This window comes from Macaca mulatta, chromosome 15 (genome assembly GCF_049350105.2).
Source record: "Macaca mulatta isolate MMU2019108-1 chromosome 15, T2T-MMU8v2.0, whole genome shotgun sequence".
NCBI lineage: Eukaryota > Metazoa > Chordata > Mammalia > Primates > Cercopithecidae > Macaca > Macaca mulatta.
In genome coordinates, this window is record NC_133420.1 from 36822531 (window position 1) to 36835451 (window position 12921).

A 12921-nucleotide genomic window follows, 5' to 3' on the forward strand; every position below is an offset into this window, starting at 1 on the left:
AAAACTTACCTCTTCTCCATTGTACTCCCTTTGCTCCTTTATAAAAAATCAGTTGTATGGGTCTATACCTGTGCTCTCTATTCTGTTCCATTGATCTATTTTTCTATTCTTTTGCAAATACCATGCTGTCCTTATTACTGTAGCTTTATAGTAAGTCTTGAAGTCGGGTAGTGACAGTCCTCCAACTGTGTGCTTCTTCAATATTATGTTTGCTATATTGGGTCTTTTGCCTGTCCTTATAAACTTAAAAATCTATTGATATCCAGGAAACTATTTTCTGGGATTTTGATTGGGTCTGCCTTGGATCTACACGTCAAGTTGGGAAGAAGTGATGTCTTGATAATACTGAGTCTTCCTATCCATAAACATGGAATCTCTCTCCTTTTATTTAGCTTTTTATTTCTTTATCAGAGTTTTATAACTTCCCTCATAAAGGTCTTAAATATTTTTGTTAGTTTTATGCCTAAGTATTTAACTTGGGGGTACTATTATAAACGGAATTTCATTTTTAATTTCAAATCCCATTTGTTTGTTGCTGGCATACAGGAAAGCAGTTAACTTTTGTATATCAACCTATTTTTGCCACCTTGTTATAATTGCTTATTAGCTCCAGGAGGGTTTTTCTTTTTTTTTGGTCAATTCTTTCAGATTTTCTACATAGACAATCATGTCATCTGCAAACAAAGGCAGTTCTATTTTCTTCTTCCCAATCTGTATACTTTTTACTTCTTTTTCTTGTCTTATTGCATTAGCTAGGACTTCCAATAAATATGATGTTGAAAAGGGTTGGTCAAAGGAGACGTCCTTGCCTTGCTCCTGATCTTAGTGGGAAAGCTTCAATTTCTTACCATTAAGTACAATGTTAGCTGAAAGATTTTTGCATATGTTCTTTATCAAGTTGAGTAAGTTCCCCTCTATTACTAGTTTGCGGAGAGTTCTGATCACGAATGAGAACTGGTTTTTGTCAGATGCTTTTTCTGCATCTATTGATATGATCATGTGATTTTTCTTCTTTAGCCTGTTGATATGACAGATTACATTAATTGATTTTCAAATGGTGAACCAGATTTGCATTATTAGAATAAAGTGCACTTGGTCATAATGCATAATTATCTTTATACATCATCGGATTGGATTTGCTAATATTTTGTTGAGGACTTTTGCATCTATGTTCATGAGACATATTTGTCTGTAGTCTTCTTTTTTTCTAATGTCTCTATCTGATTTTGGTATTAGGTATTAGAGTAATTATGGCCTCATAAAATGAGTTAGGAAGTGTTTCCTCTGCTTCTATCTTCTGAAAGATTATAGAGCATTGGTATAATATTTTTCTTAAATATTTGATAGGATTTGCCAATGAGCCCATCTGGGCTTGATGGTTTCTGTTCTAGAAATTATCATTATTATTAATTCAATTATTTAATATATATAAGCCTATTTAGATTGTCTATTATATGACATTTTGATGAGTCCAGTATGTTCATTCCACTCCCGCTGTTAAGCTCTTTGAGCAGCTTCATATCTAAAAAACGCATCAGGAAAAGTTTGTGTCTTTTTGTCTCTTTTTATTTATTCTGAATGATTAAGGGTTCAAATTCAGGAATTACACAGTGTATGTAGGGCAAACAATATCTCCATCACTGACTTGTACCTGACCAAGATCTGTGAAATTCTGGGTAAATGACTAAACTCAGTCTCAGTTTCCTCATGGGATAAAAGTACATCATAGCTGGTGGTGACAGTAAATGATGGTAATGATATTTCTTGAGTTATTAAAAGTAATGTCTTACATAGACTGCTCTTTCCTACCACATATGGTATTTGAAACAATCTTTTTTTTTCTTCTATGAATCCATAGTGATCTGTGAGTAACAACCTGTTAAATAGAGGACCCCTTCTTCAATATAGTTTCCCCTTTATTCATTTTTAAAACTTTAACAAAAGTAGTCAAATATGGTGAACACTAGATGGAGCATCATTCCAAGTAGAATAATCCTTCTTAACCAAGAACTTTCAAGGGCCAGGTGTGGTGGCTCACACCTGTAATCCCAGCACTTTGGGAGGCCGAGATGGGTAGATCACTAGGTCAGGAGATCGAGACCAACCTGGCTTACACAGTGAAATCCTATCTCTATTAAAAATACAAAACATTAGCCAGGCGTGGTGATGGGCACCTGTAGTCCCAGCTACTTGGGAGGCTGAGGCAGGAGAATGGCGTGAACCTAGGAGGCAGAGCTTGCAGTGAGCCGAGATCGTGCCACTGCGCTCCAGCCTGGGCGACAGAGCAAAACTCTGTCTCAAAAAAAAAAAAAAAAGAACTTTCTAGTACAGCTTAAAAATAAATTATGTCTTGTATATTTCAAAATAGCTAAAAGAGAATAATTCAAATATTTCTAACATAAATAAAAAACAAACAAGGTGATAGACATCCCAATTATACTGATTTGACTTCTACAAATTATATGAATGTATTCAATTATCACATGTGCCCCAAAAATGTATACCTGTATTATATGTCAATTAAAAAGTAAAACTTTCAAAATAATAAGTCATACCTAGAAAAGTAATCACTCATAATTACAAGTCACTGGACACATTTTGCAAGTAAACATAAATGGCTTTGGATATCTCAGGGATGTGGATAGGAAAAAACAGACAATACAAAGACGTGGATACATAGTAGTCATATGTGGTATTATGGGCTGTGTTCCCCCAAAATTCACATGTTGAAGTCCTAACCCCATATATCTCAGCACGTGACTGTCTTGGGATACAGGATCTTTAAAGAGGTAATTAAGTTAAAATGAAGTCATTGGATGGACCCTAATTGAATATGACTGGTGTCCTTCTAAGAAGAGGAAATTTGGACACAGACACACAAACGAAAAACAATGTGAAGACACAGGAAGAAGACATTTATCTACAAGTCAAAGACGGAGGCCTGGAACAGATCCTTCCTTCATGGTCCTTAGGAGAAACCAATCATGCTAACATCTTGATCTTGGACTTCTAGCTTCTAGAACTATAAACAAAAAAAATTAATTCCAGTTGTTTAAGCTACCCAGTCTGTTGTATTTTGTTATGGAAACCCTAGGAAGCTAATGCAAGTGGAAAGGAATACTAGAATGTAAGATCCATGAGGACAGGAATTTTGGTCTTTTTTGGTCACTGATGTGGCCCAAACACCTAGAACAATGCCTGGCACATAGTTGGTATGCAATAAATATTTGCTAAGTGAACTAATAAAAAAGCAGATTAATAAGATTCTTTTCATAGATAATTCCAATAAATAGCACTAATATTATAGAAATGCTTTTTATTTTCATAAGTCCTGAGGATCCGGACTCCCATTATCTTACCTAGTGCTGTGGTGTAATTAGTCTGCTGCCACAGCCCAAGTATATAAAACCCTCTGGTTAATCTCTTGTGATGATTCAAATCCTGGAGTAATTTCCTGAAAAAGAGAAGAGCTAAGAAGACAAAAACCTTGTTGTAATGCAAATAAGTGTGAGTTAATACATATTTTAAAAAAAGATCAAATTTGTTAGTCCCATCCTAGAGAAAATGTCACAGACAGATATAATTTGATGGTATTGCTATTCTCTCAAGGTATTTAGTTAGCTGACTTCCATAAAAACATCGAGAACATCCTGGATTAGCAATTTAAAGGAAAAAAAAGACTTTTCTGTTGTTCTTATTAAAGCACTGCTATGGACACAGGAAAAAGGCTAATTAAATTTCCTTCTGACTTATTCAATTATAGATTCATGGTGCATATCTGTCTTTAACCTGATCTCCACATCTTAATGTTATCACTATTACCATCAATCAATACTTAATTTGGTACCCTGAATATGCTAGGCAAATAACAGCAAAATAAAACATAAAGGAAATATGGAACATCTACTCTGATTTTCAAACACTATATAAGTATCCTTTAAATAACAACTAGAGGAAAAATTCACTAAAATTGTAATAGCAGTTTTGTTAGAGGTGATAAGTAATTCTCTCTGCAAAGCACTCACAATTTTATATGTCTCCATTTTAAAAGCATAATGTTATTTATTTATTTTATTTTTTGAGATGGAGTCTCACTATGTTGCCTAAGCTGGAGTGCAGTGGCATGATCTCCGCTCACTGCAACCTCGACTCCCGGGTTCACGCGATTCTCCTGCCTCAGCCTCCCAAGTAGCTGGGATTACAAGCGTGCGTCACCATGCCCAGCTAATTTTTTGTATTTTCAGTAGAGACAGGGTTTTACCATGTTGCCCAGGCTGGTCTCAAACTCCTGACCTCAAGTGATCTGCCTACCTCGGCCTCCCAAAGTTGTGGGATTACAGGTGCGAGCCACTGCGCCTGGCCATAATATTCTTAAAAAAAAAAAAATCATTCTAACTTCTAATCATTACTGGGAGAAAATTTAAGATTAAAAATCCTCCAAAAGGAGAAAGGGATGTGCTAATATTTATTTTTCTAATCTTAACAGTAAGAAATTGATTTTAAAAGTACCTTTAATCGATACATTTATAACATAATATGCACAAGAAAGCCAGAATACACCAGTCTCATGGGCAAGTGAAAGTAAGCATATTTACATAAAAAATTGGAAACTCTATTCTAAAAGCAGTTTAAAAATCAAGTCAAAGCTTGTTCTTAGTTTAAGGCCAGGAATTAGTTTTAGAACTGATGCAATCTCAAACCAGAGCCAAAAAGTGTTTACCAAAGTCTTTGCCCCAAAGGGAGACACTTCTAATTCTCCAGAAGGGACACTACGCTGTTGAGATTGTCTTGAGACTTGGGGTTAGGTAACTGATAGGGGTACAGACATTAAATTCATTTTGAAATACCATTTTCCTTTGCAACAAAACTGAAACCTAAATTCTTTTTCACAATATGCAATTTGTAATCAAGGCCTCCTCTACTGAAGGGTTGAATTAGCTTCTTGTGCATTTGCTCCTGTTTCCTGAGAATGACAGGATAAATGGGAAGTTCATGTCTCCAGGGTTTATTCGTTACAGAATGGAAAAAATGAGGCTATGGACTTTCTCAAGGATGATTTAGAGAGAAGGGATCATTAAATTACTGTACTCCCCTCCTTATCTTCTGCAGAAGGCTAACAAAGTGACTGCACAAGCTGCACTCCATCCCAGGAATACAAACAGTTCTTGGCCAGTATTTGACTAGAAGTCAACTGCGAGCTCTGAGTCAGGTTTTGATCATACACTGGAGCCTGTTCCTGGAAGCAAAGATCATCTTAATGCCTCTCTTAACACTCTGCTCCAGTTTCCACCTGGATAGTTACAAAGCTCCAAAGCTATAAAATCAAAGAGAAAGTCTACCATTTCATATGACCTAAGCACCACAAGGTGTTGGGTAGTACACCGCCAAATATTGAGCACATTAAAAAAAGAAGAAAAAAGTGCTCCTTCTGAGGGAGACCTTTGTGGTAATGGAATAGTTCTGTATCAATTACTGTGGTTATATCAATCTACACATGTCAAAATGGCACAGAACTATAAATACATTTTGTGCCATTGTCAATTTCCTGGTTTTGATACTCAAGTAAGATGTAACTATTGGGGGAAACTGGGTAGAGGGGACACGTGACCTCTCTGTACTGTTGTTGCAACTTTCTGTGAATCTGTACTTACTTCAAAATCAAATGTTTTTATAAGTGCACCTTGTGTACATTAACATACTTTGAACATTGTGCAATAGAACGAGTCTAATGAAAACACAGCACACTTTCCAAATATGAGGTCTTCAGCCACAACCCGAGAGAACGCTTGAGGTTGGGAATGCCCTTGCACATGCTTTTCCCTCTACCTGGGATACCCTTTCCCACCTCCTGCACCGCTTATTCCCCTTCCCCAGGCTGGCTCCTTCTCATTTCTCAGGCGACATCTCAAAGCCCCTTCCTTACAGAGGTGTTCCCCTGTCCTAACCTTTGCTGTTCTCCAAATATTCCACTCCTTTCACAGCTCCCTTCACCATGTGTAATGATTCAATTACTTGTTTGTTGCCCATCTCCCCACTAGAGTATAAGGTAAACTCCACCAGGCCCTTAGCACACCCCCTGCCACATGGAAAATGCTCCAAGAAGATTTTGTTTGAATAAATGAACCCACCAACTGAATGGACTCCCTTGCGGCCAAGGGGACTCCAGAAAACTTTAAAACTGAGTTCCCAGAAAATGACAGGACAGAAGGTCAGACACACCTTATTATACCTTCATCCTATTAGAGTTTAGACACAACAGCTGACCAGCATTAACGTGAAAACACAGATCATAAGACTGACAGAAGAGACTCTTTGTGACAATAAGATACCAAATTATATACAAATTATACCTAAGGTCATGCCAGGTAAAGGTTAAGGCACACATCCCTTCACTTAGAGAATAAACTGTGTTCTAACTGCCACAAGGTTTTTCTCTTACTCTAGCAGCTTGACAAGCACTGGCCTCGAGATAAGCAATATTAAAACAATTTGCAGCCCCACCAGATGTGGACTAATGGAACCCCTATTCCACCAGCCATCACTACAGCTTTAATGGGACAAAAGGTTTATTTCAGTAACTTTCTCCTAATAAGAAGAGCACCAGCCATGGCTAGTTTACACAGACTGCATACTTGCACACCTTCTTGTCCTGAAAAGATCTTTTGATGCATGGGGTCTAACTGTAATACATGTATTATTATTATTTTTTACAGTCTGTCAGGCCGGAGTGCAGTGATCTGATCATACATCACTGCAGCCTCCATCTCTTGGGCTCAAGTGATCCTCCTGCCCCAGCGTCCTGACTAGTTGGCACCCCAAGCGCACACCACCCCATCTGGCTATTTTTTTTTTTACTTTTTGTATAGATGGGGAGGTCACCATGCAGCCCAGGCATTTAACATTTAAATGGTAACTCTTCACTCCAAAGTGAACATGGGTTGTATGTTATATGCATGTTTGCTCAATAGGCATGTGTCAGGACCACTCTCATGAATATTCATAGCTCCTCCTGTCACCTGCTGAATATGCATATTTCCCCAAGCTGTTCAACATAAAGCTGCTACTCCAACCCCTCCTGCGACGAAGTGCCTGTCTCTGGTCCTGGCCATTCCCCAGCCTGATGAATGGCCACCTTGTAGGCTGGTCCTTACAAGAAATAAAGTCTTTCCTGTTTTTTGTTTTGCTTTGTTTTTTTGAGACGGAGTCTCTCTCTGTCGCCCAGGCTGGAGTACGGTGGCGACATCTCGGCTCACTGCAACCTCCGCCTCCCGGGTTCAAGTGATTCAACTGCCTCAGCCTCCCGAGTAGCTGGGATTACAGGCGCGCGTCACACGCCCGGCTAATTTTCGTATTTTTAGAAGACACGGGGTTTCGCCATATTGGCCAGGCTGGTCTCGAACTCCTGACCTCAGGTGATCTACCCGCCTCGGCCTTCCAAAGTGCTGGGATTACAGGCGTGAGCCACCGCGCCCGGCCGCCTCTCCTTTTCCAAATGTATACATTTTGATTTTCTTAACACTCCTCACTCGAGTTCGTTCACTTCGGTTGGGGGCTGATCTGCTGGCCCTCACTTCCGCCACTTCGGTGCCCCTCAGTCTTCTCCCCTCACTCGGACCTCACGCCCTCATGACAGGGCGTCATTTTCTCCCCTCTAACTCCTCAGCCCATAGGAGGCGCCTTGGTCCGGTACCTCTGCCCAGCAGGGCGACTTTTCCTCACTCGCACTTTTTCCTCGGGTCATCCTCTGCGGCCACCTTCCCACTATCCTCACCCTCCGCTCCACGTCCGTGGCTTCCGGCCTCCCTTCCGGTGCAGGGGCCCGGCCTTGTACCCACAGCCTTGGGGGCTCTCGCCCCTCAGGCCACTCCCCTCAGCCCACAGACCTAGCGGGAAGGGACTGCGAAGCTGCAGCGCTGTAGAAGGACCGGAGGGCGGGGAGTCGGAGGTGTGTCCTCCTCGATCCTGGGCTTTGATTGGCCAAGTCTCGCGGGGGCGGGACCTCGATTGGAGGCGGGGCGGCAATCTGGGTCTTGTGGCCCTGGCTCCTCGGGGTGTTCCCGGCGGCTCCGGGTTTGGCGACGAGGACGGAGAAGTGCCACTGCGTCTCGGGCAGCATGGCCGAGAAGCGGCATACAGCGGACTCCGAAGCCCAGCGGCTCCCCGACTCCTTCAAGGGTGAGCCCCGCGTCCCCTGACCCTCCCGCGTGGACCGAGCCCCCGCCCGCAGGGTGCGCTCCGCGGTCTGACAGCCGGGCTCCTGGCCAGTCTCCGCTGCTTCGGGCTGGGCGAGAACTCAAAGCCGCGGCTCTTTCCTAGTAAACTGAGCATCACGAACCTTGTTTGGCAGACTGGAGTCACGATAGAGGGGTGGCGGGGTGCCAACGGCACGTTTCCCATCGCGCGGGCTCGGGTTATCTCGCGGCCGCCAGATGCCAGGCCCCATGCCAGCGCTGCACTATCTCGTGTCACGCACGCGGACGAGGACACGCAGAGGGAACTGGCAGCCAGTAAGGCGGAGACCGGGACCCCCACATCTCACCCTTTGCCTACTTCCCTTCTTTCCCGACTCACCCTCTCGAAGGCCACCTCCCCACCCAGCCCTGGCCCGGCCCCAGGGTGAACCCCTTCCTCCCCCAACCCCACCTCCTGAAACTTAGACTGATTTGCAGAAGGAAGAAGTCTGTCTGGCTTTCTTCTCACCTCTCTTTCTAGCTCCACTTTCTGCCCCATTTTTCCCCCTCCGCTTTCCTTTGCGTTTTGGAGAACTCTCCTTCCTGCCTTTTGTTCCTCGCCAGGAACCCTGAGTTCTCCCACCCTCACCCCCACCCTCCCTTCCCAGTCTTCAAGGCAGAAGTTGCAAGTGGCACAGTCTCCTTCCCCTGTGGAGAAACTGGTACTCTGGAGAGGGGGTTCTAATAAAGAGAGGTGGTGGACCTCTCAGGAGTCCTGGTATTCACTGAGGAACTCTTAGTGATCCAGAGGAATTAGTGTTTCTAAAGACGGAATTTCAGGCAGGGTGGCAGTGAAAGCAATTTAGAGGGCTGGGTGATCCTTTCCAGGACCCCGCAAAGAACACTACATTGGAGTCATCTATTCTGATTATTTGTAAAGCCAGCTTTATCCTCGCATTTTACCTGTAAGTTCCATTTCCCTTGTCCAGGAGTCCATGTGTTCAGTTCCTTCCCAGGAGCATCAAAGGAATTATAGAAATCTTTATTCCTCACTTTTTCTCTACTAAGAATGTTGCAGGATTATCTTCCCAAATGGAGAGTGTAATAGGGAGGAGTTGATGAGAATAATAGCAACCACAACAACAAAAATTGAAACTAAATAGGCGAGGCTCTGTGCCACCCGCTTTTTTTTTTTTTTTTTTTTTTTTTTTTTTTTTGAGATGGGGTTTTGCTTTTCTTGCCCAGGCTGGAGTGTAATCTCGGTTTACTGCAACCTCTGCCTCCCAGGTTCAAGTGATTCTCCTGCCTCAGCCTCCCAAGTGGCTGGGATTACAGGTGTGCACCACCATGTCCGGCTGATTTTGTATTTTTTGTAGAGATAGGGTTTCATCATGTTGGTCAGGCTGGTCTCAAACTCCTGACTTCAAATGATCCACACGCCTCGGCCTCCCAAAGTGCTGGGATTACAGGCATGAGCCACCGCGACCCCCCAGTGCCACATATTTTATGTATATATTACTTTATTGAATCTTCACAACAGATGATGTGGTAGGTATTCTAATCCCCGTATTATACTTGATGAAACTTGATAGTCAAAGAAATTAAATTACTTAAAGTCACATAGCTTGTATTTAAATCTAGATTTGACTGATTCTAAAACCTGAATAGGAAAAAAATGGGCGGTAACTGCCTTTTTGATAGTTGTCTTTTCCTAGATAAGAAGGTGGGTATTAGGATGCATTCCTCAATATCCTGACCTCCTGGTGGGAAACTGCAGTGGGAAATCTGCTTGGAGTTCTTTGGGAATCAACATGATCTTTGTACTTAATGTTTATTTACAGACGAGTGGTCACAGATGAGTTTTTAACTTCCAGTTTTTTTTCTTGGTTCTATACTTAACTATTTTTTAGGCAGAAATCTTTCAAGATCTAATGAAAACCACTGCTTCCTCTCAAAAATTAGACATACAAATAAAATTTTGCATAGTCTGTGGTTTTTTTAATGTAAACCTTAGAAATTTGACACTACTAGCAAAGCTATTGCTGGAGTTTATTAAATAGAGGTTATTGAATGCTTTCCCTGTGCCAAAACACAGTTTAAGTGCTTTACAAACATTATCTAATTGCATTCTGTAACAGCTCCACAAGGAAAAAGTCATTATTCACCATTTCACAATAAGGATACTAAGGCTCATGTGGTAAAATCACACAGTTTCTAAAATTTTCAACCCGGTTTCAAACCCCGGCTATCTGATTTTCTGAACCGTTTTTCCCATCCCAGAGATGGATACCAAAATGTAGAACCTTGTCTAACTTCAGTACTTTACTGAAGTTGAGAGACAATAAACAAAAAAAGCCTGGAGGAACACAGCTTCAGTGATGACTTCCAGAGGTCTGCTTGAGAGGGAAGCAGTGGAATTATAAAAGCCTAAACTCTGCCTCTTTGTCTTTGCTGAGAATTAGTCCTAGGTAGGTAAATAGGACCAGACCTAGGGCAAGACTAGTTTTTTTTAAAGGCAGTGTATTCACTTTGTAATGAAATAATGCAAGTGAATTGCAAAGAATGTATCGTTGTAATTAAGAGCCATGTCAACCAAATAAAACCCTTTGGGAGAATGTCTGAAAATAAGAAGAATCACGAGACTGATTGTTTATTTCAGTTGTTATAGCCAATCAGATTGGAGAGAACTTTGTAACTTCTTCAATAATTAATCTGAGTTATTCCATCAGTGGTCATAAATTAACTTATGGAAGACCAAGTCTACAAAACTGGCATATTTATTTATGATTAAATAGATTTTTGGTGCCACTTGATGGTATAAATTTTACATGGTAAAAGACAGTCACTGATTCCTAGTCAGCTTTGAGAAAAAAAAAAATTAAAGATGTTGATAAAGTGATACAGATGGGATTCAAAATCAGTTTTTTTTTTTTTTTTTTTTGAGACGGAGTCTCGCTCTGTCGCCCAGGCTGGAGTGCAGTGGCTGGATCTCAGCTCACTGCAAGCTCCGCCTCCCGGGTTTACGCCATTCTCCTGCCTCAGCCTCCCGAGTAGCTGGGACTACAGGCGCCCGCTACCTCGCCCGGCTAGTTTTTTTTGTATTTTTTAGTAGAGACTGGGTTTCACCGTGTTAGCCAGGATGGTCTCGATCTCCTGACCTCGTGATCCGCCCGTCTCGGCCTCCCAAAGTGCTGGGATTACAGGCTTGAGCCACCGCGCCCGGCCCAAAATCAGTTTTTTTAAGAAGGCATGGAAAAGCAATTTCCTGAAAACTATTGTAATTACAAAAAAGTGAATACCCTTTCTCTGCGTCTGTCTGGTATCCTGTGCATATCTCTATCATAATGTTTATTACATAATACGTTTATCAGTTTGACTCATCTTCCCCTCCCCTCCTATAACTAAACACACTTTTTCTTTTTGAGACAAGGTCTTGCTCTGTCGCCCAGGCTGGAGTGCAGTGGTGCAGTCATAGCTCACTGCAGCCTCAAGTGATCCTCCCCCCTCAGCCCCTCGAGTAGCTGGGACTACAGGTGTGCACCACCACACCCAGCTAATTTTTTAATTTTTTGTAAAGGCGGGGTCTTACTATGTTGCCCAGGCTGGTCTCAAAACTCCTGGACTCAAGTGATCCCACTTTAGCCTCCCAAAGTGCTGAGACAACAGGCGTGAGCTACCACGCCTGGCCTTTAGACCACACTTTTGAAAGAGATTGTGTCCTTCTTCACTGTAGTAGCCCAGTATCAAGTATGTAGTAGGTATACAAAAACATTTGTTGAAAGAAAAAGGAAGCAGGCAGGGAGATAAAAATCCCCATGGAGTAAATAACATTAAGTGTTTGCCTTAACCTTATGTTGGTGGAGCAGTTTTTCTGTTTACCATTGATTTTATTAAGTTTGTTATAACCCAAGCTGTTGATTTTAGGGCGCAGCCATTATGTTTATTATATATTATTACAGATAGACATTATATTTGTCTGGGTTTATATTATCAATAAAAGGATTATAATTGCCAAGATAATATATTGTCCCTAATAAGAAATCTCCTTTTATTTATTAAAGCATGGAAAGAGAAGTTAGAGGTCATGGTTAGTAGAAAGAAAGAAGTGTGTGTCAATAGAAAATTATCTATTGACACACACTTCCTGCTACATTTTTTTAAATCTTTCTCTATTTGCTGGGACTAGGAAAGAAACTTGAACTCCAAGCATTTGGCCTCACATTTCAAAGATTATCCTTGAGGACACAACCGATAAAGTCCTAAAGTCTCAGACAATGAAAACTATACCGAACTTGTGGTCCAGTTAAAGTGAGCACTATGGTGAGGTAGTAGAGTATAGTGAAATGGGAGTGGAATTTAGAATTAAAAGCTTTGGGTTGAGATCACTCTACCATCACTTAAGAGATTTGTATGAAGGATGGTCCAAGAAAATTTAGAACGCTGACTTACTGCCCCAAGTGTGGTCTGTTTCTCCTCCAGAGATACAGTCCTCAAGCAGATTGTTAGTTGATATTTTCTCCATAGTGCCCAGATCCCAAAAGGTAATTCACTTCATAAAGGGTTTCTTCTTCTAAACTTATCAATAGTGATCTTAAAGTTGTAATAATAATGGCTACTGCTTGTTGAATACTTCCTAAGTGTCAAGCCCTTTTCATATTTTCTCATTTTATCTTCACAACAACTGAGTGAAAGAAGTACTGTTCTTTTCCCCCATTTTACTGATAAGAAAATTTAGTGGTAGATTTGGAAT

At 41.4% G+C, this 12921-nt stretch overlaps 1 protein-coding gene and 2 long non-coding RNA genes across 5 annotated transcripts in view; 2 read left to right on the forward strand and 1 right to left on the reverse strand.

Moving 5' to 3' along the window:
* Positions 1 to 1544: 1544 nt before the first annotated feature.
* LOC106993617 (uncharacterized) lies at positions 1545 to 7804 on the reverse strand. Its single transcript, XR_003723146.2, has 3 exons — positions 7691 to 7804; positions 3360 to 3470; positions 1545 to 3022 (listed from the first exon to the last, which is right to left on the reverse strand). It is a non-coding gene; the product is annotated as an uncharacterized LOC106993617 (long non-coding RNA).
* On the forward strand, positions 2237 to 7833 carry LOC144335145 (uncharacterized). The gene is made up of 2 exons (XR_013405620.1): positions 2237 to 3071; positions 7163 to 7833. It is a non-coding gene; the product is annotated as an uncharacterized LOC144335145 (long non-coding RNA).
* A 226-nt stretch (positions 7834 to 8059) lies between these two features.
* STOM (stomatin) overlaps positions 8060 to 12921 on the forward strand; it is a 33095-nt gene continuing 28233 nt past the window's right edge. Inside the window, exon 1 of one of the 3 annotated variants that reach the window (XM_077965067.1) lies at positions 8060 to 8204. Coding sequence is in view for 2 of the 3 variants with exons in the window: in XM_077965068.1 (XP_077821194.1) it covers positions 8115 to 8175 (61 nt within the window). In the remaining variant the exon portion in view is untranslated. 3 annotated transcript variants of the gene reach the window in all.